Here is a 23,785-nt window from a genome sequence, read left to right as displayed (position 1 = left end):
GAAAGAAAGTCTCTCTTGTTTGTAAGATCCTGCCTTGCACAGGCAAGGCCCCAGACACACACCAGGGGGTTGGAGACTGCATTGATTAAGGGCAGGCACAGCCCTTTCAGGTGTAAGTGACCACTTTTCCCCTTCCTCCTATTATGGATGGCTCATCAAGATGTGCAGGCTACACCCCATCTCCCTTTGTGTCACTGCCTAGAGAGAGGTGCAAACAGCCGAACTGTCAAACTGACCCAGACCGGGAATCCACAAACAGACAGAGTCACAGAATAATTAAAGCAAGAAAATGCCTACTTTCTAAAAGTGGCATTTTCAAACACACAGGGGGTCATTCTGACCTTGGCGGTCTTTTCGCAAGACCGCCGAGTTACTGCCGCGGTGAAGACCGCCGACCGCGGCGGTATGCCGCTGTGCGCATTCTGACCGCTGGGAGCGTTCCGCCGGAAAACCGCCAGCAGCCACACTGGCGGTCGGCGGGAAAGTGGAGACTGGTCAACCTCCACCGCCACGCCAGCAGAACACCGCCCACAGAATTACGACCCACATTTCTGTGTGGCGGTCTTCTGTTGGCGGTCTTCTGTTGGCGGTCACCTCCCCATGGCTCCTGTCACCTCCCGGAGGACCAACGCACAAGGTAAGTTGATCGTCCGTGAGGGGAGGGGGTGGGGGGGGGTTGTGTGATGTGTGCGTGCATGGGGGTGTGCGTGTGAGTGTGTAGAGGGGGTGAGTGAGTGCGTGCATGCGGGCGGGGAGTGCTGCTGTGCCTATGGGCAATGTGTGTAGTTCGGCGGGTGCGCATGTCGGCATGTATGTGTGCGGGTATGTGTCCCCGTTGTGTATGTGGGTGTGTAGGGGGTGTGTATATGTGCATGTTGGGGGTGTGTGCATGTCGGGGTGCGTGTATGTGCATGTCGGGGTGGGGGTGGGGAGGGGGTTCGTACCACCTCTGGGGGGTGGCAGGGGGGTGGAGGGTGTGGGGGGAGGACTCGGGGGGCAGTGGGGGGTGGGGGAGACCCCTATCAGTGCCAGGGAAGGAATTCCCTGGCACCGATAGTGCCTACCGCCATGGTTCGCATGGCGGTTCCCGAACGCCAGAAACCGCGGCGGTAAGCAGGGTCATGATACCGTTGGCGGTCTTGGGTCGACCGTCGGACCGGAGTGCGCAGACTCCAGCCCGTCGGTCATGACCGCCGTGGCTGTCGGAGTGGGGAAGTGGCGGTCGGTCGCGGCGGTGACCGCCGCGGTCAGAATGCCATTTTTAATACCGCCGGTCTGTTCGCGGTCCGACCGCCGCCTCTCCGCCGACCGCCAAGGTCAGAATGAGGGCCACAGTCTAAAAAACAACTTCACTGAAAGATGTATTTTTAAATTGTGAGCTCAGAGACCCTAAACTCCACATTTCTATCTGCTTCCTTAGGGAATCTGCCCTTTAATAATATTTAAAGGAAGCCTGCATGTTAATCTATGGGAGAGATAGACTTTGCAACAGTGAAAACCGAAATTGACAGTATTTCACTGTTAGGACATGTAAAATACATAAGGCACAGGTCCCACCTCAAAAGAACACTGCACCCTGCTCATGGGGCTACCTAGGGCCTACCTTAGGGGTACCTTACATGTATAAAAATGGAAGGTTTAGGCCTGGCAAGCGGATCCACTTGCCAAGTCGAATTGGCAGTTTAAAACTGCACACACAAACACTGCAGTCAGTTGCAGGTCTGAGTCATGGTTACAGGACTACTAGTGTGGGTGGCACAACCAGTGCTGCAGGCCCACTAGAAGCATTTGATTTACAGGCCCTGGGTACCTCTAGTGTGCTGTGCTAGGGACTTACGGGTAAATCAAATATGCCAATCATGGATAAGCCAATCAACAATACATTTTACACAGAGAACATATGCACTTTAGCACTGGTTAGCTGTGGTAAAGTGCTCAGAGTCCTAAAGCCAACAAAAACAGGTCAGAAAAATTAGGCGGAAGGAGGCAAAAAGATTGGGGATGACCCTGCAAAAGGGGAAAAATCCAACAACAGGTAATTACTCAGGTCGGCATTACATTCCATCATTTTATGGTTGTCAGTGCCACTACAGATGGATTAACCATATGTAAATCAGTGTTGGCCCTGTCCTAAAGGACCAATCAAACCAGGACTGCTTCTCCGTGGCACTCAAGCTATGCCTCATTGATGAAGCCTAACAAGGGAAAACCTTGCTGGAGTTCCTTGTTCTCCTGTCCAGAACAGACATGACCTAGTGTCTGGAGCTCAACAGGTCATATTGGAGCATGACCATGGTAGCTGTGCTGTGCTGATTGCCAATGCAGTGAGCAAAGACACGATGGCCTGGAATGCAGCCTAAAGTAAGTACTAGTGGGTGAAATTATTTTAAGCATTCCTTCCTCACTTTTTTCTCAGTGAAAAGCCGTAGGCATGATGGATATTCCCATGAATGGGTTCCAGGGTCCACGGGGCCTAGGACTCAAGCTGAACTTCACTGGTGAGGTCCACAAAAACCAGACCAATGCTGATTTGCATTCGGCTAATCCTAATATGAGGTGGCGTTATGGGCAAATGAAATGGTAGACTGGAATGCTACCAGAGTGATTGCTTGTGATTACGCTATTTGCAAACATTTCTCCCATCTCCTTTTTGTGTCTTTGCTAATTTTTGTACTGCATGCATAGGTCAATATAAAAAATGTTGAACTAGGAAGAGGAGGTAGAAATCTGCCCGTCAGGTTCAGCGGGAAGGATAACAATTCTTTTGGTTGAGGTCAAGCCCGCACAACAGGTCAGGTGGACCCCAGTGGGGCTAACCAAATATTTCTAAAACGTACATTTAACCAGACTTTGGTTACATGGGCCAAGATTGATATCTGACTCTTAAAGGAAGTCTTTGGTGGTGCAGTGATACAGGAGCCAGTGGCTGCTGGCACATTATTAGAGTGGGGTATCAGGCAAATGGGTGGATGCAAGTTGCATGCAAGGTGAATGGCAACAGTAAATAAAAAAAGAAATAGCTACTTACCTTGCTTGGTGGACAGCGACCTCGCTCTGGTCAGTGTCCTGCTCTGTCTCTGCAGGCTCCCAGGCTCCAGCAAATACCACTAACAAATCCTGTTGCTCCTCTCATGCTGGCAACCAGCATGAAAGCAGTGCCAGGATTGGAGTGAGCAGCCTCTCACAGCCCTCTCAAGAGCACTGGAGGCCTAACGCAGGTGTTTAAGACAGCTGGGTTGGAGAGGTCTAAAATGTGCAAGAGACATGCACAATTTAAACCAGTGCACAGGCAACCCAGCACTCTTCACTGCTGCTGCTGCCACTCAGCAGGCCCTGCCCTTTCCTGACCCTCATTTTATGACGGGTTGAGGAAAAATAAAATGTTAATGAAATTACTTAATTTCCATTTTATTTTTTGCCTCTCTGGGCAATTCAGTGGGCCAACGTGCCTTCACTCTAATGGAGAAGCCACCCCCTCCAGGAGCACAAACTACACAACAGCTAAAGGCTAGAGAACATCATGACCAAAACTACTTAGTAAAATGGAAAAAGAATTCATTTAATGGGTACTTTGGCAGTTATACATTCATTCTCTTTGACAATGTAGCATTTTATTTTTATATGTATGCAGGCACGCCTACCAAGAGAAGGAAACAAACTCTATAGTTTACTATAAAGAAGTCCTTCCCATTATTTTAAGTGTCTTCCTTGTGCCCAACTAAAGCCAGAATGGTGGTTGAAGACTGGATAGGATCAAGATATCAGGGTTTCTCCAGGTGATCGATAGCAGTCCTCATTTATGCACTCAGAACACATTTTTATTCTTCCTTATTTATTTTTTACTATTACATTTCCAAGATTCTTGACAGTCTTACTTGAAACCTAAACCATCACAGGTATTATTTGCCAAATGCTTGAAGAGACATTACCTTATCTCCTCAAGGAATCACAGGTCCCTCCAAATAATAATTGCATATCCCATTCCACAATAATTTTTTCAAGATTTTTTGTCACTGGGTTAATTATTTTTCACACTGTTTTATTACTCAGTTAACAACCTATCTAAATACATAAGCGTCTTCATTTCTCAGGCCCATCTCTTCCCATGGTGCTGCATCACTCTTGCTCCTGTCTTCTCCTAGCTTTATCTCCCGTTTTTGAACTTCTTCTCCTTGCTTTTCTCTCATTTTCACAGCTTTCGCCTTGTCTTTTCTGTCATTTTTTGTGTACCTTCTCCTTGCTTTTCCCTTGTTTTCACAGTTTTCCTTGCTTGTCCCTTGCTGCTCCTGCATGCTGCCCATTATTTCCCACCTCCTGCCTAGACTCGTCTCCCCCACCACCCAGCTCCCCTCCATCCTCCCAGAACCTACTTAATGGAGGCAGCAGCGAGGCCCCATTGAGCAGGTCCCAGGCCCAGCTCTTGCACCTATCTTCTCCTTGCTTTTCAGTGCCATGAGACCCTCACAGGTGATTTGCCATGCTTTATAAATCCTTGATTGATTCATAACTCCTGTGGTGAAGAGATCATTCTGCATGGCAACAGTGCGCCTGAGGTGCATCTGGTGCCGCACTGCAGCAGCATGTGCCTCAGGCTCACTTTATGAGCCGAAGCATGCTGCTGTAGTGCCACCACAGCAGACACTACTGCCAGCCCGCAGTAGTGTCGCTATGCGGCAGTCGAGAGGCTTGTTGCCTTTCTCCCAACCGCTGCAACAGTGGTCCGGCGGTCAGACTGCCAACATCGGAATTGGGCCCTTAGTTATTATAACTCAAACATTCAGTGGCCCCCAACCGGCACCTAACAACACCATGGTTGCGCCGAATTTACCATACGGCGCACCATGCCAGTCGTTAGTACAATAGCGTCAATATTTTTGATGCCATTGTGATATCTTGCTGCACTAGGTTAAAAAACTGACGGTAGTGCAGCAAAGCACAGGGAGGCCCATCGTATATATTGGGTGCGTCATTTTAACGCCTGCTCTGAGCAGACGTTAAAAATGACGGAACAAATTAAGCAGTGAAATGCTGTAAATTTCCCTGTGCCATTTTTTCAGGCCTCCCTGCACCGGAATGTCCCCTTTGCATACATTATGCCTGGTGCAGGCATAATGTGGCATAAGGGTTTACAAAGTTGCGTAATGCAAGCATTGTACCAGTTTGTAGATATGGCATGGGGAAATTGCCTCCTTAATGCCACAGCGTAAAATAATTATGCTAGTGTGGCACAAGGAGTTAGTTTCTGGGGCTTGTAAATATGCCACTCAGTACCTTAAAAAGACAACCTAACTGTGGATTTCTTGTTTTATATTGCATTACTTTACATTACTTTCATACCTTACAACAATAGTTCATACAAACAATCATTTGAAATGACTTTACTGACTCGCAAGACCAACAGCTGTAAATTACATAACACAGTACATTTACCGCATTCAGGAGCATATTTACAATCCCCTTGTGCCTCCTTGCTCCACACTGGCGTAATTTGTTTTGCTCTAATGTGGGGTTAAGGAGGCAATTTCCCAGCGCCATATTTACAAAGTGGCGCAATACGACTGAACAGTCATAGACAATATGCGCTGTGCATCATTGCAGAATAATTCTAGTGATGATAGTGATGATCTGTGGGCAAAACTGCAGTGCTCTTTCTGATGCAGTATACAATATGTTATTATATCTGTCCCACATAGACTAAGATACCGTCAGACTACCGACCCCACAATTTGAAAGTAAAGCCCAGAAGATGTTTCTCTTCTTTGATAAAGCCCAGATATACGGGTATCTATACCAAATTTAAAGATTAGTAGACTAACTAATTACTAATAATTATACCAATATACTAATTAATACACTAATATTGGTTGTACCGATTGGTTGTGTTTCTAATGTAGCTGAAGCCCCGATACACAGGTATCTACACCAAGGTAAATGATTAGTATATTAATTATTAATTACTATACCTATGTTCCAACGCCATAGCAAATATTCACTGTCACTATTACAGAATTTGTCCAAATAGGGTCTGTGGGCAAATTTGCAGTTCTCTTTCCGATGCAGTGTAAATGATTTTATTACCATATCTGTTCCACACACATTAAGATACTGACAGACTACTGACCTCACAATTTGTAAGCGAGGCCCACAAGATGCTTCTCTGCATGTACAGTGCTTGAAGTCCAGATTCACGGGTACCTGCACCAGCTTACAAGATTAGTATAAAATGTGTCAGACGAAATGATAAATTGCCTAGGAAATGATAGGCATTTGTTATTTATTGTTTATACATATATTTAACGTCGGGAGTTGCATTCAGTGACATTTGCATCATTAAAACATTAGTAAACTTTGATATTCTTTTTTTCAGAAAGGCACATTAGAATGGTATGAGAAAAAACGTACCTGCCTCAAATCTGAAGAAAAGGTATGTATTGCACAAGGAAGAATTTCACGCCTTTCTTTCAGATAAGGGTAGCCAAGATCAAAAAACAATGAACAGTTGGAGCTCACTGAAGTGAAAAGCATATGCACGAGGGAAGTGCGTGAACTTGTCAGTATGTCAGTGAGTGAATGAACAGAAGGGTTTTAGTGACAGATAAAAGTGAGTGTATGGGAATCTGTGACTGTATATAATTCTAATATATTTTTTCTCATCAATTTAAGTGAAAGAAAAATTATTGAAGAAGATAAATTACTAAGATGCAATGTTGGTTAACACTTTGGAAATGTTTCAACTCAACAGATTATTTTAGGGCAGAATTACATAGTTTGTCAATGTCATGAATTTATGCATTATTAATTACACCAACCAGTGCAAAAGTCAGCATTTGTACAAACTGTCCGGTGAACAATATCATTTTTGCAGTCTTCTGGTGCTCCAGATTTAATTTGTGTACCATTCTGTTGATGCAAATGATGGCAAGAATGGTATTATGCAATATAATTAACCATTGAATTGAGTAGCGCTATCTTTTTTAATGGACTACAACAGTGGTTCCCAACCTTTTGACATCTGTGGACCCCCAGTTTATTATTACTGAAAGCCGACGACCCAGGCCTAAACTTTGTTGATGATTCGAACCACAAAACAATACACAAAAATTACAGAAACAAGCATTCCATCAAACATAAATACCAATGATAAATTGAAAAAATACAAATTTTAATAGGAAGGTTGAAGCTTTTCTAAATTCAATTGAAGCCACACATCGTCCATACTATATCCTGTTTGATGCACCTGCACTGTTCCGACAAATCAATCGGAGGATACTAATTTACAGCCTCATTATGAGGCTGATGGCCCTAGCACCGCCAGCCTTGAGGTGGCTGTTGGACCGCCGCACACCTGCCGGTCCAACTGCCAAATTACACATTGGTGGGGAGACCGGCCTTAATACCGCTGTCCCCACCAGGAGCATTGTTCCTGAAGTGGTGACGGTAGTTGGGGTTGTACTCAGCCAGGGAGGCGCTGAACTCAGCACTGCCTGGCTGACCACATGGCGTGGTATGAGCACTGCAGGGCTCCCCGTCCAGCACCGTCGTAATTGCACACTATCTGCGTTGCAGTCAGTGCGCATTCCCGACGGTGCTGGCGCGCTAGGATATTGTCCCCAGCTCACTTAAAGGAGCCGAGGCCAATATCCTAGCACTGTTCCTACCAGTCAGCCCGGCGGAAACGCGAGTTACAATGTTCCTAGCGGTCAGCCCAATGGAGACATTGTTATACACTCAGGGGGATGTCACAGCCATGGCGGTGGTGTCCTCCCCGTGAGATTAGCGGTCCTGAGATGGGATTTCCAAACTCATAATGATGCCCTAAATTTTTTGCCTCCAATTTCAAATTTCTAGACATTAACAGTATGTTTCAAAATTTTCAACTGTACATTTAGCCACTTAATTTAGGTACACATTATTAATCTGATAATAGTTCATTGTCTAAGCAGGAAGCTTCATGGACCTTCATGGGTCCCCTGAGAACAGGTTGGGAACCACTGGATCAACAAATATGATTAAAATCAGGAATATACCACCATGGCAGAGTTAGCAGTACTGATAATGCCAGAATAGGGCAGTTTGCAGTTCTTATAGCAACAATGTCATTCTAAAGAAGGTTTAATATAAAGTTAGTAAGATATGTGGCTATCCCTACCATGAAATAAAAATAACATGTTTTTTCAAAACATCCAGTTTTAAAGTCTATATTAATAATGTTGCTTATAATCAAATATTATTTCACCTAGAACGAACTGGAGCAACTTCTGTGCCTAGTGAAACTGGCTGATGCGGTGCATGATGATTTACAGAAGAACCTAAATATATATAATAAATTGTTTGTAAGGTATGTGGAATGTTCTTCTTCCTTGTGCATGGAAATTTGCAAAGTGTCAATTATGCAGTTCACTCGGTCCATGGTTAATATGCTGAAGGAAGGAGGAAAAACTCAAAGGAAAGACAAGCAAAACAGAGAATTTGCATGGTTAATTTTGACAGTGATGAGAGTGTCCAGCTTATGAGATCATTCGGATGACATTTTCATTTTCAAATTCTAATTTATATTGTAAAAGTTTGTTGGTATGAGGTAAATTGAGTTAGAATTAGCTATCCTTTTTCACATATCATGAAGATCAATGTTTTCCTGGTTGTCATTGTTGAAAAATCGCAATGTACAACCAGTCGGAAGCACTTCTGGGTCATGGAGAATGAGGGGTCGGAGCCTGAGATTTCCCAGCAATCAATTTGGTGTAACCATTTAAAGAAAATTATCCAATAATTAGGAGGTGAAGTTGGGGAGTTGTGAAACCCAAGAGGATTGGGGCTCTTAGGGATATGAATACAAGGAAAATAATAATTTGAAATGTATTCCACATCCTTTAAGGCTTCAAATTTATCCTAGCAGTGTGGAGTGTACATATTATATAAATAGAGTTGGATAATGCTCTACAATTTAAATGTAAGCCTTCATTTTAGCCTTCCTTGTGACAGTAATCCCCGTCTGCCAAAATATTGCCTCCCACCATACAGCAGCAATTACAAAACAGTGGTGAAGGTGGATATGGCTCCCATCAAACAGAAGTACTCCACTTCTTTTTCACTTTTGCAGCAGTCACAAAATTCAGCACCATTAAACTTTATTCATTCATGCAATCTATGGGCCTCAGTACAATTTCAGCACAATGGCTAACCAACAGGGAGGCTGCCCCCCATGCTGGCTGCCTCCCCCGCTGGGCCCATAACGACTTTCCCTCTGGGCTGATGGGCGGTTCCCATCTGTCAGCCCAGCGGGAAAATGGCAGCAACATTGTCACCGGCTCATAATCAAGCCGGCGGCAATGCTGGCATAGCAGTGCACAGGATACAGTGAGCATTGCGAGGGTGCTGGGCAGGGAGACCCCTGCACTGCCCATGCCAAGTGCATGGGCAATGTAGGGGCCCTCTGGTGGAAACCGCCCATCAGCCCAGAGGGAAAGTCATAATGGGCTTGACGGGGAGGTAGCCAGTAAAGCAACAAACAACAAATGACCTGCAATAATAAAGTGATATCCCACAGTCAAAGGTTCTGAAGTGCCTTTAATGTTGCTGATAAAACTCAATAAAATATGTTTAAAAAAACAAAAAGTAAAAGACATTCTAGGTTTATCAATTTTGGCTTGAATAGTATAAATTTGGATGAATGGATGGGGTGCAAATAAATGCACCACCCTTCATCCAAGAGTCACTATTTTCAAGTGGAACAACATTGTGAACTGTGGTGAAGATAGTATTTTTTTCTAAATGCTCTGGTGGTCTTAGAACAAGAGTAGTTCTGTAGAAGGAATGTTTTATGGTTAAACGTTTCTGTTAACGTAGCCGATGTTAGAATGATGCTGAACATTTTTGGTTGGGCAAATAATGGTTTACTCACTGTTTTTTTCTCAGTAAACATACATTTTCAATTTAGGATAAGTGCACATTACCGCGGAACCGACACATCGCTTCAGATGCTTGACGCATCTTTGACGTGGATCCTCACAACGATCCACAAAACAAGATCAAATGCACTTTGTTCATCAGACATAACTGGATCCCTGTAGCCAGCCCACACTCACAGTCGGCCTGAACTTGTGACTTTTTCTCAGTCTGGGCCGTCCAGATACCCACATTTGGCAGATTGTACTTTTTGATACTACTTTTACAAACATCTTTAAAACTGAATATCATGATTATGCTGAATGTTATTCATTCTGGTCTTGTTTTATTTATTGCTCTATTTTTCTAAACTGGTGTGGGATCCTTTTTGTGGTGTGTTTGTCACTGTGTTATTGTTGGAAGTGTTGCACAAATGCTTAACAGAGTGTCTCTGAGTTAAGCCTGTCTGCTCTGTGCCAAGCTACCCATGGTTGAGCGCAGGTTAATTTAGGGTTTGCTTGTCACTTCATCCTGAGAAGAATTGTGGTTGCTACTTGAAAAGGGTTTCATCCCTCTCAAACAGTAACCCAATTTCTTACACTTTGTAAATGTGCTATGGTTGCTTAGTAATATTTTGTTGCATTGTGTTCATGTTCAGGTTTTCGCTTCTGTCCCAGCTTGTGTAAAATGCTCCGGTCTCGTGGGTCCTGTTCACACCATATGACACTCTTAAATAAATCTTTTAGAACATCTAAGGTGTGCTAACATTACGTTTATGACTGTAGAGCACTGTGAACAAACACAAATGTTGCATTGAGCCTACTATGTATTGATATGTTACACAATACTTTTGACTCATAATTTTTGTTACTGAAGAGTATTTCTTACTACATTTGTTATTAAATCCATGTATTGCATATTATTATAAAATAATTGAATTAACTTGCTCAACTTAAAAATAAACGTATAATTATGAAACAATTAATTCAATCAGATTAAATCAAACCATACACATAGCTTTTCTTACATAGTAAGTAAATATATACATTTTACTCTAGGTGGATTTCATTTTTTAAACACATCTTTAAATAATAATTTGATTTATTTAAATACACTTAGATTTGTAAGACAAAATGTAAAATATAGCTAAAAGTGAGGTAGCATATAACAATTATTGTACTTTAAAAAAATATGTGTACAATTGAACATTAAATGTAACTTGTGTTAGACCTGACATCGTTAGGGTGGTCTTACCCCAGACGTTTTGCCTTTACCTTCTGTTTTGTTGCTGTAACTTTTTGTTGGCCTTAGGACACTTTACTACTGATAACAGTGCTAAAGTGCATGTGCTTCTTAAGGAGAAGAAGTTGGTCCATTTTGAGAGCTCTCATCATAAGAGCCCTGGAAGTAGGGCCCAGCAATAGAAATGGTGGCAGCACACCGGCAGTGTCTTCAAGTGAGTCTAAAGTCCACATTCCAAAAGATGTGGTGTCCAATTTCAGTGTGGGGGATGATGTGGATAAGTGGTTGGCAGCCTACGGAGTGGCTTTAAGAGTGCACAGGGTCACAGAGGAGTTCTGAGGAGGTAGTCTTTGGCAGTACATGCCACTTTTGGGGAGAAACACTCCTTACCTTAGAGGTGGAGGGCAAAACCAACTACCCTGCTATGAAGGCCATCTTAGTCAAGAAGTTTGGCCTTACATCTGAAAAGGACAGGCAAACGTTCAGGGCCAGAAGCAAACTAAACACACAATCATGTGCAGATTTTCTAGATTATGCTGAAAAGACACTGAAGGGCTGGGTGAAGGAAGGGCAGCAAAGTTAGGGCCTGATTACGACTTTGGCGGAGGGAATTACTCCGTCCAAAATGTGACGGATATTCTGCCCGCAGTATTACGAGTTCCATAGGATTTAAAGGACTCGTAATTCGGTGGGCGGGATATCCGTCACATTTGGGACAGAGTCATCCCCTCTGCCAAAGTCGTAATCAGGCCCTTAATGTTTTTGGTGGGCTGTAGAACTTGTTTTTGAAGGAGCACATGCTTGATAGTTGTTTCACAGAGCTGCACCAACATTTGGTGGATAGCAAGCTGACTGATCCCAGGAAGCTTGCTGAGGAGATGGACATCTAGGTCAGCATTAGAGTTTCCACAAAGAAATCTGAGGAGGGGACTCCCAAAAGGGTGGTTGCGGTTCCCAGTAGACAGAGGGTGAAGCTAAAAAGAACGAGTTCTCCAAAGGCCCCCAGAACAACTCACAGGGGAAAGGGTATGGTTCTCATTTCCAATCTCTCCACCAGAAACATAACTACCCTGACAAAAGTCAACAGCCAAAAATGCCTAAGTGGTATGAGTGTGGCAAGTATGGGCGGAGTTAAGTGAGGTTACCCTAGTGTCCCTGGGTGACAGCGAGATGGTTCCTAAGATCCATGTGCCATCAAATACTACCAAGTATAGGCAATGGGTCACCCTCAATGGGCAAGGTGTTGAAGTTTTGAGGAATCAGCTGGTGTCCCCAAAAAGGTGATTCCCAATGCATTCCACCAAGTTGTTATGGATGACAGTAGGGAGTAGCCCTTGTTCCATTTGAGTGGGGGTAGGGTGTCAGATCTTCTGAAAGTGCTGTAGCCCTGCCATTCCTGTGGACTGTTTGTTAGGCAATGATATAGAGTCTTCTGCCTGGAAGGAGGTGGCACTCAAGGCTCATGTAGAGATGCTGGTGTTACCTGGTTGGATTTGAGCTACCAAAAAGGTCCACGGCTGCCAAGGAGGGGAGGGCAGAAGGGTAGGAGCCTGGAACAATGGCGCAACCAACAGCTAAAAAGGAGGAAGGCAGAGGGTGTGGTAAGCCAGCCCCTGAGTGTACCTCTAGTGAGATGGATGGAGCACTTGGTAGTGGCCACCCTGGGGTCCACTGAGGAAGGCACTGCCTCCCTTAGTAACCTGTAGATACCTTCTGACTGGCATGTGAAAGGGCAACCCACTAAGGAGGAGTTCTGTAGGGCACAGAGGGAGTCCAACGGTTGAGAGACAATGAGTTGACAGGCCGAAGCCCAAGCATCAGGTGGTGTCTTTGGGAAGCATCACATTTACTGGGAGGCAACCTCCTTTACAGTAAGCCTAAGGCTCCTGTGCATAGGATAACACAGGCCATGGTAGTGCCCCAATGCTACAGGGCCTAGCAGGACACTTGGGTCAAGACAAGACCTTTGCAAGGCTTGTCCCTCACTTTTATTGGTCCAAGATCAAGGCTTCCTTAGACATGTTCTTCAGGACCTGTGTGACCTGCCAGGCCATTGGAAGGAGTGCAGAAGCTGAAGCTTCCCTGGAACCACTGCCTGTCGTTAGCATCCCTTTTGATAGTATGGGCATCAACATTGTTTAGCTCATGGATCCCCCAACCACTTCTGGTCACAGGTTTATCATGGTTCTGGTGGATCATGCCACAAAATACCCAGAGGCCATCCCTCTGAGGACCACCACTGCACCTGTTGTGGCAAGGGCCCTAGTGGGGATTTTAACCCAAATGAGATTCCCCAAGGAAGTGGTGTCTGACATGGGCACTGTCATGCATACATGCAGTCCATGTTGAAGATGTACGGAGTCACTTACAAGTTTGCCACCTCTTACCATCCCCAAACTAATGGGCTTGTTGAAAGGTTCAACAAGACCCTGTAAAGCATGATCAGAAGTCTGCCTGAGGGCCTGAGGAAAAAGTAGGATATTCTCTTGCCCTGCGTTTTGTCTGCCTAAAGGAAGGTACCACAGAAGGGAGTGGGCTTCAGCCCCTTAGAGCTTCTGTATGGACACCCTGTCAGAGGGCCTGTTGGTTTGGTGAAGGAGGGTTGGAAGCAAGCTCCCAAGAACGTCCTGCAGGATGTAGTGAGCTACATGCTGGCCCTCCGTAGGCAAATGGCTAAGTTGTAGAAGCAAGCTTCTAACACCTTAGAAGCTAGCCAGGCTGTAATCAAGGAGTGGTACGGCCAAAATTCTCCCACTGTGGATTTCCAGCTTGGGCAGAAAGTGTGGGTGATGGAACCTGTGGAACCTGGAGCCCTCCAGGATCATGGGTGAGGCCCTATGAGGTGATTGAAAAGAAGAGTAAAGCCACCTATATGGTAGACTTCAAGACCTCCCAGGCAACCGTACCGGGTGCTTCATATCAATTGCCTCAAACCACACTTTGAGAGGTCAGAGGTCACCATGCTGCTGATGTCTGATGGGCCTGATGAGGAGCAACGTGAATCTCTGCCTGACCTTTTAGCCTCCAAGGAGAAGGATGGGTCTGTGGAAGGAGTGATCCTTTCCCCCACTCTGACTCCTGAACAGCAAAGAGGCTGTAGCCAAGTATAGGGACAGTTCTCCTCTCCTTTTTCCCTCCCTAACTCCCTGGATGATCCATCTGTGTACCCTTGATGTGGACACAGGGGACAACCTCCCTGTCAAGAATAAGTCTTACAGGTTGTCGGATAAGGTGAGGGCCAGCATCAAAAGCGAGGTCGCTAGGATGCTGGATTTGGGGGTCATAGAACCCTCCAATAGCCCCTTTGGTCAGTCCTAAGTCTGGTACCAAATCTGCCCCACCGGGCACCACACCCGAACTGAGGTTCTGTGTGGATTTCAGAGGGCTAAATTCTGTAACCAAAACCGAAGCTCATCCCATCCCCCAGGCTGATGAGCTGATCAACAGATTAGGGTCTGCCAAGTACTTAAGTACCTTTAATCTTACAATAGGGTACTGGCAGATTGCCCTAAATGAAGGAGCCAAAGAGAGGTCACCCTTCTCCTTCCCCCAGAGGGCCACTACCAATTCAGAGTGATGTCCTTTGGGTAAAAAAATAAAAAAAAACTTCCACCTTCCACCTTCCACCTTCCAGAGGCTAGTAAATCAGGTACTGTCTGGGTTGGAGGCCTTCTCTGTTGCTTACTTCGATGACATAGATGTTTTCAGTAGCAGCTGGGAGGACCACGTCTGGGAAGTGCTTCAGGCCCTACAACAGGCAGGCCTGACTATCAAGGCCAGTAAGTGCCAGATAAGGCAGGGGTCACAGGTGTTCTTGGGACACCTGGTGGGCGGGGGGGTAAGGTGCACCCCTCTGCCAAGATTAGACCATCATGGCCTGGAAGCCCCCCAAAACCCAGACTGAGGTCAGGGCATTCTTGGGCCTCACTGGGTCCTAAAGGAGGTTTGTCAAGAGATGACAGAGCTGATTTCTAAGAAGCCACCCAGAAATGTGAATTGGATAGTGGCATGCCAAAAAGACTCTCTGAAGGTAGCCATGCGCAATGCTCTGGTGCTCAATGCCCCTGACTTATTCAAGGAGTTTATTGTACAAACAGATGCCTCAGAGCATGGCATAGGGGCAGTATTGTCACAGCTCCTTGAAGAAGGGCCTGATCAACCTGTAGCCTTCATCTCCAGGAGGTTACTTTCCGGGGAACAGAGGTGGAGAGCTTTAGAAATGGAAGCTTTTGCTGTGGGTGGTTTGGGCCCTGAAAAAGTTGAGGCCAAACCTGTACCTGATTCAGACTGCCCACAGGCTCCTCAGGAGCTAATGCACTTTTAAGTTTTACATGTCCTGGTAATGAAAAACTCCCAAAGTTGTTTTTTTATGGGCGAGTGCAAAGTGCCCTGTCCCATTCTGTAATCTCTCTTTGGGCTTTCAACCACGCTCATGTCACGTCAGTCACTTTCATTGGCTCGTGGGCTTGACTTTTAAAATCCACTTGCTTTCATTTGTGAAAGGCATGCATACGTTATGCCTTTTCCGGTGTTTAGCCCACATACACAGCACTGGTAAAAAAAAACTAAAAACATACGAGGCTCGATGTTTTCAGCATGGTGTCCGGACTACTTTATCTGTTTATTTTCCACGCAGCGCAATCACGCTGCATTTTACATAGTACGATCGCGCTGCATTTTACATAGTACGATCGCGCTGCATTTTTTTTCTTCTTTACAACGCTAATAGCTCCAACTCGAGCAAATGCGAGACCCGTTGCATTGAAAATGCTTGTTCATTACTGTGAGGCCAGCATTGGGAATTCCTTAAAATACTTTTAAGCTGTAATTCCTGATCAGACCGGAATACTGCATCATGTTTAGTATTATTTGAATGGTAATGATAAATGTTCTTTACTGGTAAAGTTGGTTTTATTATTACTATTTCAGAAATGCCACTTTTAGAACGTGGGCATGTCTCTGCCCTCACTGCCCGGGGTGCCTACAGCCTGTCTCCAATACACATCTGTCATGGGCTAGGTGACAGCTACACTGGTGCATTCCCTTCAGACACCCACAACACAAGACACTCAACTGCATCTGCATTCATCTGTTTACTGATTGGTCTTCCTGGGGAGGAGATTGGGAAGGGCTCCCACTTACATTTCAAAAAGTAATGGCCAGAACTCACACAAAGGGGCTGATTACCCACCACTGATATTCTGGCGCCACGGCTGGGCTGAAAGGGAACCTGTGCCCTTCAGAGAAACCTTTTGAAGTCATCCCCCACATCAAAGCCACCTTTTGGTATAAGTACTCGGTCTCTGACTGCCTAAAGTCAGTAGACTCTGGAACTGAAGAATCTACGTTGGAGTAAAGGCTGCTGTGTTGGAGGATCACCACCTTGCTGTGTCTGACAGTTTCAAGGAACTGCTGCCCAGCTTTGCTGAGCTGCTCTGCTGCCTGCTGACCTCTGCTCTGCAGACCAAGAAACAAGAACCACCACTACATTCAGGGTGACTCTAAGGGATTGTTGGCTTGCCCCCTGTTCTGTGCAAGGTCCCAGCAACATCAAAGACCTCGCTCCCTTCATCCTATGTCACCCGGATGAGAGCCTGCCTGCAGAGTAAGCACTGTTTGTCCGGAGCATATTGCAGCGCCTCACACCGTCACCAAGTCCGCGCAGCAGGCACCCGTAACTCTGCAGACCATCAGAGTCGAGGAAAACTCTCCTGAGTAGTTTTCACTCATCGGAGCATGTTGGGCCACCTCGCGCTGTTATCCAGCCCATGCAGCAGGTGCCCATGACTCTATGGCCTGTCAGAACTGGAGACTACTTTCCCTTGGTTGTTTACTCTCTCTGCCGAGCGCAGTGCGGTGTCCCACCATGCTCTTCACCCAGAGAGTAGTCCAGAGCAATGCAAGCATCCTTCCCAGACCCACTCAATACCCTCACAATTACATGTCAAATAACAGAAATCATAACAGCCTAAATATTTTTGGGAGGCAGTGGTATCGTGCAGATAAGAACTACAACAGGGAAACCTCTAGCAGGAAGTAAGCAGTATCTATCCCCTTCAGTATCAATGTGGTGTAGGATATATAATGAAATACCATCTAGAACGGCAAAGCATCAGAAAAGACAGATGTGTGCTGATTGTCGTGCATCATGACTATTCCTTGAGTTTCACGTCATCTCCTTCAGCCATTTCTCCAAAGAAGTCTTCCAACTTCCAGCTTAGAAGCTTCCACAAGACGGGAGCACTTTTATGGAGAATCAAGCTGGGGTATGAGTCCAATCTACCCAAATAGGAAAAGGATTTTCGGACCCATTCTCGACTTGAAGATAGTCAATGAAAGGATACAGAGGGAGAAAGTCATGATGCTGGCCTTGCATCAAATCTACCTGCCACTCATAAAAGATGATTGGATGTGGACAATAGACATTCAGAAGTCATAGTTCTACATTCCAGCAGTACAGAAAGAACAAAAGTTCCTAAGGTTCATTGTTGGAAATCAGCAGTACCAATAAAAGGACTTTGCATTCAGCCTCAAATCTGCCCCAAGGATGTGCTCACAATGTGTGGGGCTATTAGCCACTTATCTGAGAAGACAAACTATATGTGTTTACCAATACTGGTTGATAAAATTACCAATACCTCTAGGCAGCTTGGCACATTTCCTGAGAGCTCTAGATGTTCTGAAGAAGCTTGATCTACAAGTCACCTATAGGAACTCCCCTTTAATACCAGTGCAGACCATTCACTACTTCGGGTGGTGCTAGACACACATGTGGCAAAAGTGTATCCTTCAGTGGAGAGAGAGTTTTCTGTCCATCCAAAGTGCTGGAATCTTCTAAACACATCGTAAGTAATGGCTCACCAGATTTCTCAACTGCTAGGTTCCACAACATTATGTATTTTTCTATTTCCTCCCATTTGTCTGTATATGCATCCTCTTCAGCAGTGTCCAGATAATCAGTGGTACCAATACTAAGACACTTGGGAATTACAGCTATTTCTGACCATTGGCAGTACAGTTTCTTCAATAGAGATGCAAGGTGGAAAGTCTCCTCAAAGGGGTCTGAATTCATCAAGACATTCTGACTCAAACAATCATGCCAGATGCATCCTGAAGAGATTGAGGAGCTCATTTGCATTATCTTTGAGTACAAGGCACATGTTCTCAAACACATCATCCAGAGTAGAGCTGAGTATGACCTATGTGGCTCTCAAATGTTTGAGGAATGAAGAAATTAAGACCAATTTTTTGCTTCTTCAAACAATCCTGCAACAATGTATTACTTGAACCAGCTAGTTGGGACCAGATCCAGGCTGCTGTCACTCAAGGCACAATTGATTTGAAAATGGCACACAGCCAGAGGCTTGCAGATAATGGTGGTCCACTTTACAGATGTTCAAAATGAAGAGGTGGAAAGGATTAACCAAGAAAATCACCGTACTTGCTACATGGAGTCTTCAATGTCTAAGGATTTCTCAAACATGGAAAACACGAAATGTCCTGATTTTGCCTTCAGATTGCACCAACCATTAATGAAGGAGGATGCCATTTTTAATGACTAGTCAGGTAAATTTATGTAGTAATTTCTGATGAAACTCCAGATCTAACCATTAAACAAATTATTCCACAGGGAGGATGATCCTCATAATTGCAGAATGGCCATACCAATTGTAGTTCACTGACCTTCTTTATCTTTCAGAGTGACCAAATATGATGTTTCCGTGCAGAGTGGGTCTCCTCCATAAGTTCAGGGACCAGATCCTACTCCCCAGCATACTACCATTGCATGCAACATTATAGTTGCTGAAATAGTATGGTGTGGACATCTGAATATTTCACAAAATGTTATGGACATTAAAGAAGAAACCAAGCATCCATCCTCTAGATCTTCCTATGCCTTCTAATTGAAGAGATTCTGTATTTGGTGCATTGAAAAACATTGATCCAGAAAAGTGTCAGAAAGGAACAGTACTTCCTTACCTTCACTGTTCGGTAAAATCATGACTGCATTTCTTCTTTAAATGTACATATACCTGCTCTTAATGCTTACAGAAAATGTCATTTACAAACTTTTTTCTTCAAAGTTCCTGTCAATAAAGACTGCATGAGGACATCAATTCATTTTTCCCACCACTTTGGAGACCTTCTCCTTCTTGGCAACTAAATGTGTTTTTTTCAAAACAAATATCACCCCCTTTGCAACAGTAACGTAAGGCCTCATTACGAGGTGGGCAGTCTGACGGTAAGCAGACTACAATATTACGAGTTACACAGGCAGGACTGCCGAAACCGTGTCTAAATTCTGGCACTGCCAGGACTCTGGAGGGGGGGAAAGAGGCAGTTCCACCATGCCAACCTGCCAAAAATCCTCGGAACCAATTACGACCCACAAATCACAATAGCAGTTCTCCCATGGCGGAAAACCAGTGGTGGTGCAAACTGCAGCAGTCTGCACAGTAATATACTACACCACATTGGATAGTTTGAATTCCATACACCTGAGACACATATACACACCCGACACAACTGCACTATAGAGCACACCCCACAATCCTTTGCATCAAAAACGCCATACACAGCTAGACAGAGCCCACACACCAAATTTAGGAACCATCAAATAGGCACCTCTCACCACTCCAAATACCACCCATCCCTCACCTGCACATCATACATATCACACTAATCTTCTCCACACATCACACACCACTCACAACCCAGCACCCACACCTCATCACCTGTTTTTGTACCTTTTCGTGTCGTCCACCACTACCATGTCCCCACAAAAACATCCCTGCTTCACAGACGATGAGTTGAGGGTCATGGTGGACAAAATCCTTAGAGTAAAGCCACACCTGTTTAGAGCCCAAGTCCAACAAACCTCAATTGCAAGGAAAATGGAGATGTGGCAAAACATAGTCGACAGGTGGAACAACCTCAGGGAGAAGCTATGTTCCATGGCCGCCAGGCACCAGCTGGTGGTCGGCAAGACTGGCGGTGGTCTCACACTTCATCCCCCAACGTTCACATAATGGGAGTAGAAGGTCTTGGACATCCTGCATCTTGAGGGCTTGACAGGAATACCTGGGGGAGTGGAGTTGGGTAAGTCACAGCATTGGAAATGTCACCCTAAAGTTCCGTCTTGCATGCTCACTGATCACCTTTTTGACATCTTAGAAGTCAACACACTCACCTCCCCTGCGTCCAACTGCCCAAATATCCCTCTCTGCCATACCACATGTCAACTAAACCCATCTGGGGGAACAGGTCTATGTATGGTGTGAGTAGTACAGGGACTGACAGCACTACAACTCCCAGCAGGCACTGTTCTACCATTAAGAAAACCAGAACAGTGTACCATAATGAAAATAGCCTTGCATGCCAACTACACAATTGAATCATCCCACCTGAATGATCCACAATTTCACAGTCTAGGGCAATGGCAGCAATCGTATGGGCCCTTTTTACTTCCCATCACCAATTGACAGATACTCACCTGTGGGAACACATATATCTGCAGTATCCTGTACTAGGTGTAACCTGATATATATGGCCAGGTAGAATGGTCACTCCTAAGCTGATGGACAGGTCAGTGTTCAGTTACATTCTAAAACTGTCTGGTGACTCAATAACCAGGAGGTAACATGAACAATATCAAGCTACATAGCAGACGAGATACGAGTCTATCACCAGACCTCCAACTGCCAAGCTAATCTAATATCCTGTAGCAATGTGTATGACATAGGAATACCCTGTATCTCATATAGCTGTACACCATATTTGAAAACAGGTCTCACTGTCATATCAGGGGATCAAGTAAATCCTTTCTGTACATGGCTCAAGGCATATCTATCTGTCAAAGTTTGACACCACATTTTGCATTACAATCTGTAACAATATGTTCTACTTCTTCAACAGGTCACCTACTCATTGTGACCATGGAGAGGACACCTGAGACAGCCACCTCCCCCCTGGATGAAGCCCTCAGTCAGGAGAAAACCCCTGGATGTGAGGACAATGAGGATGACTCTAGCCCATCTGGGATACCTGGTCAGTCCATACGTGTCAGCTTCACCCTGCCCAAAACTACTCCTCCCAGCCTGTTGCTTCTACATTCCAGCAATCATTCACTCCCAAGCCTGTGTCCCAAGGACATTTAACACCATATTGTGCCCCCCAGTACAAGTACCGGAGTCACCACTAGAGAACCCAGACAATGAAGGACCTGGTACCAGTGGGAGTGGGCAAACTGTACCAAGGGCACAGGCATGTGGGGATATGGTGTGTGAGAGGGATGGTGTGGGACAGTGGATTGAGGCTGCTCTGGATACAAATGTCCAGTCCTGGGAGCCATACAACAGTTCCAAGGCGTGATGGGCCAGGTACTTGCCATGATGGGGTAGATAAAGCAGCTGCAAAGGGACAACCACCAGGAAGTTATGCAAAAGTGGGAGGCCCACAATGCCAACATGGCCTCCCTAACAGGGGTGCTGAGAGACATTAATACCACCCTGAGTAGGTTATGTCCAACTGCAGGCCCCTTCCATTGGCCATGTTACATCATCCCCTTATACATCTATAGCAGCCAGTGGAATGGAGGCTCTGTAAGGTGAAGAACATGCCTCAGACACCCCTACCTCTGTAGTTGAAGAACCCCCCCCCGCAAACGTGGACGTCCACCTAAACATCCAGGAGGAGCAGATGCCAAGACTTCAACCACTGCCAGGAAGGGATCCTCTTCTCATTGGTTCCCCTCTTGTGTGACAGATACACCCTGTTGACTGTTTTAAACCACTCTCTATTTTCCAAAGGCACAAGGACCCTGGACTTGAGACTCCAAAAGTTGTAGCAGCTATTCTGATGATTACATCCACCATTTCTGAACCCTTCACTGTTTGCACTATATGATTTGATCCGATTCCTTAAACCTACCTGTGCACTTGTAATTAAACACAACAAAACCACATATCATGGTTGAAAGTCATCTCTTAGCTATATAGTTAACTGTGAAAAATGTTGCATACACATATTAACATATGTTCCAAATCTGTTAAGTCCTGTCTCACACGTACTGTTGAATTATGTCTGATATATGTACAATTATACAAATGGACACACACCTTTTCCATTTAGTGCACTTTCCAGCACATAGGTTGACAACATGCCAAATATCACACAGTGCAGTATAGCTTCACAATGTAATGCTTCAGCATAGGTGTGAATAACAAGATCCCCACATACTACTGAAGTTAGGGACATGTTAGTGTTTGTCTATCCAAATAGACAAACAGATTGGTTAAATATTTCATAATCTAAAGCCTAATCACATACCCATACCGCCCAAATGACTATACCCCATATAACTGACAGAGGTCAGTACAACTGTCCCCAGTCATGGAACCTTCCACTTACTATGGTCTGGTATCTGTAGGCATGCTACTCAACTATGTCACTCATGACACACATGCACAGTAGCCTGCAATAAGGAAACACCGTGGTGGCTACATACAAGTAAAATAGTATCATTATCAAACCAATGAGAAGGTTGGGGTGATGGAGTACATAGGATGACATGTGTCAGAGACACAAAACCACACATATGGCACCATTGGACCCAGACAACATGGCACACAGGTCTATGGTGTGGAACAGTACACTACCATCCCACTGTCTTGACAGTCTGGGCATAGAACTCAGACATCACCAGTATGATGCCATATAGTACTACCTGGATCTCTCCATGTTAAAATTCCACCTGCCTGTGACACAATTCAGAATTGACCACATACGAATGTCCTTGTGAGGAAATCTGCAAAGTAAAAATGTAATAAGAAAGGTATAGGCAGGTAATGGTAATGAAGACCCATAAAGACATGTCCTAAATACAATAGTTACACTGAATGTGCTGTGAGAGTAACTTTAACAAATGAGATCATCACGATAGTCATAACTACATGTACACTTTTGCATGCAAACCTGAGCTATATACTGCTTAGCAACTAATGAGCTGTCTGATGGTCATACAAAGACCCTTAAAAAAATCACTAAGTCCCCCAAATAGCCTTTGAGTCAAGTATTTTATGGAACAACACATACCTACAGTCAGTTGAAGTACTGATATATGAGATCTACATGGCTGTCTCCACCTTCATCCTCATCACTGTCATCCTCACGTGGAAATTCTGCATTCTCACCTCTGGAACTGCTGATTCCCCCTTATCTAGTATTTACGGGATCTGATATCTCAGGGCGAGGTTGTGGAGCATGCAGCAGGCAACAGTGATTTGACAGACTTTGGCAGGTGAGTAGAGGAGGGCTCCATCTGACTTATCAATGCAATGATATCTAGCCTTTAGGAGCCCAAAAGTCCGCTCCACGACATGCCTTGTCCTTCCGTGGGCCTCACTGAAGCAAACCTCCCTTGGCGTGGTTGGGTACCTCACTGGTGTCGACTGTTACTTGTGTGCAAACATAAATATTGGACATCCTTACATTTGGCAGCAGGCATTAGATACTGACACTTATAACCTATATGACTTTTCAACCAGCCAGGCCCTTTCTGTGTACTGTTGTGTCATCATCTGTGGGGTATTGGTATTCTGCATGATGATGGCATCATGAATTGAACCCGGGTACTTTGCACATACTTGGAAAATGTAGA

General features: G+C 44.9%; 1 protein-coding gene across 1 annotated transcript in view; it reads left to right on the top strand.

Moving 5' to 3' along the window:
• The window catches only part of BAIAP3 (BAI1 associated protein 3), a 976,697-nt gene that overhangs the window by 776,559 nt on the left and 176,353 nt on the right, over positions 1 to 23,785 (top strand). The window contains exons 18-19 of the mRNA XM_069209880.1: positions 6,368 to 6,424; positions 8,241 to 8,338. Of these exons, the coding sequence (XP_069065981.1) occupies positions 6,368 to 6,424; positions 8,241 to 8,338 (155 nt within the window). The remainder of the gene's footprint in view (positions 1 to 6,367; positions 6,425 to 8,240; positions 8,339 to 23,785) is intronic.

This window comes from Pleurodeles waltl, chromosome 10, assembly GCF_031143425.1.
Source record: "Pleurodeles waltl isolate 20211129_DDA chromosome 10, aPleWal1.hap1.20221129, whole genome shotgun sequence".
In the NCBI taxonomy this organism is placed as follows: Eukaryota; Metazoa; Chordata; class Amphibia; order Caudata; family Salamandridae; genus Pleurodeles; species Pleurodeles waltl.
This window is presented reverse-complemented; position numbering and strand designations above follow the sequence as displayed.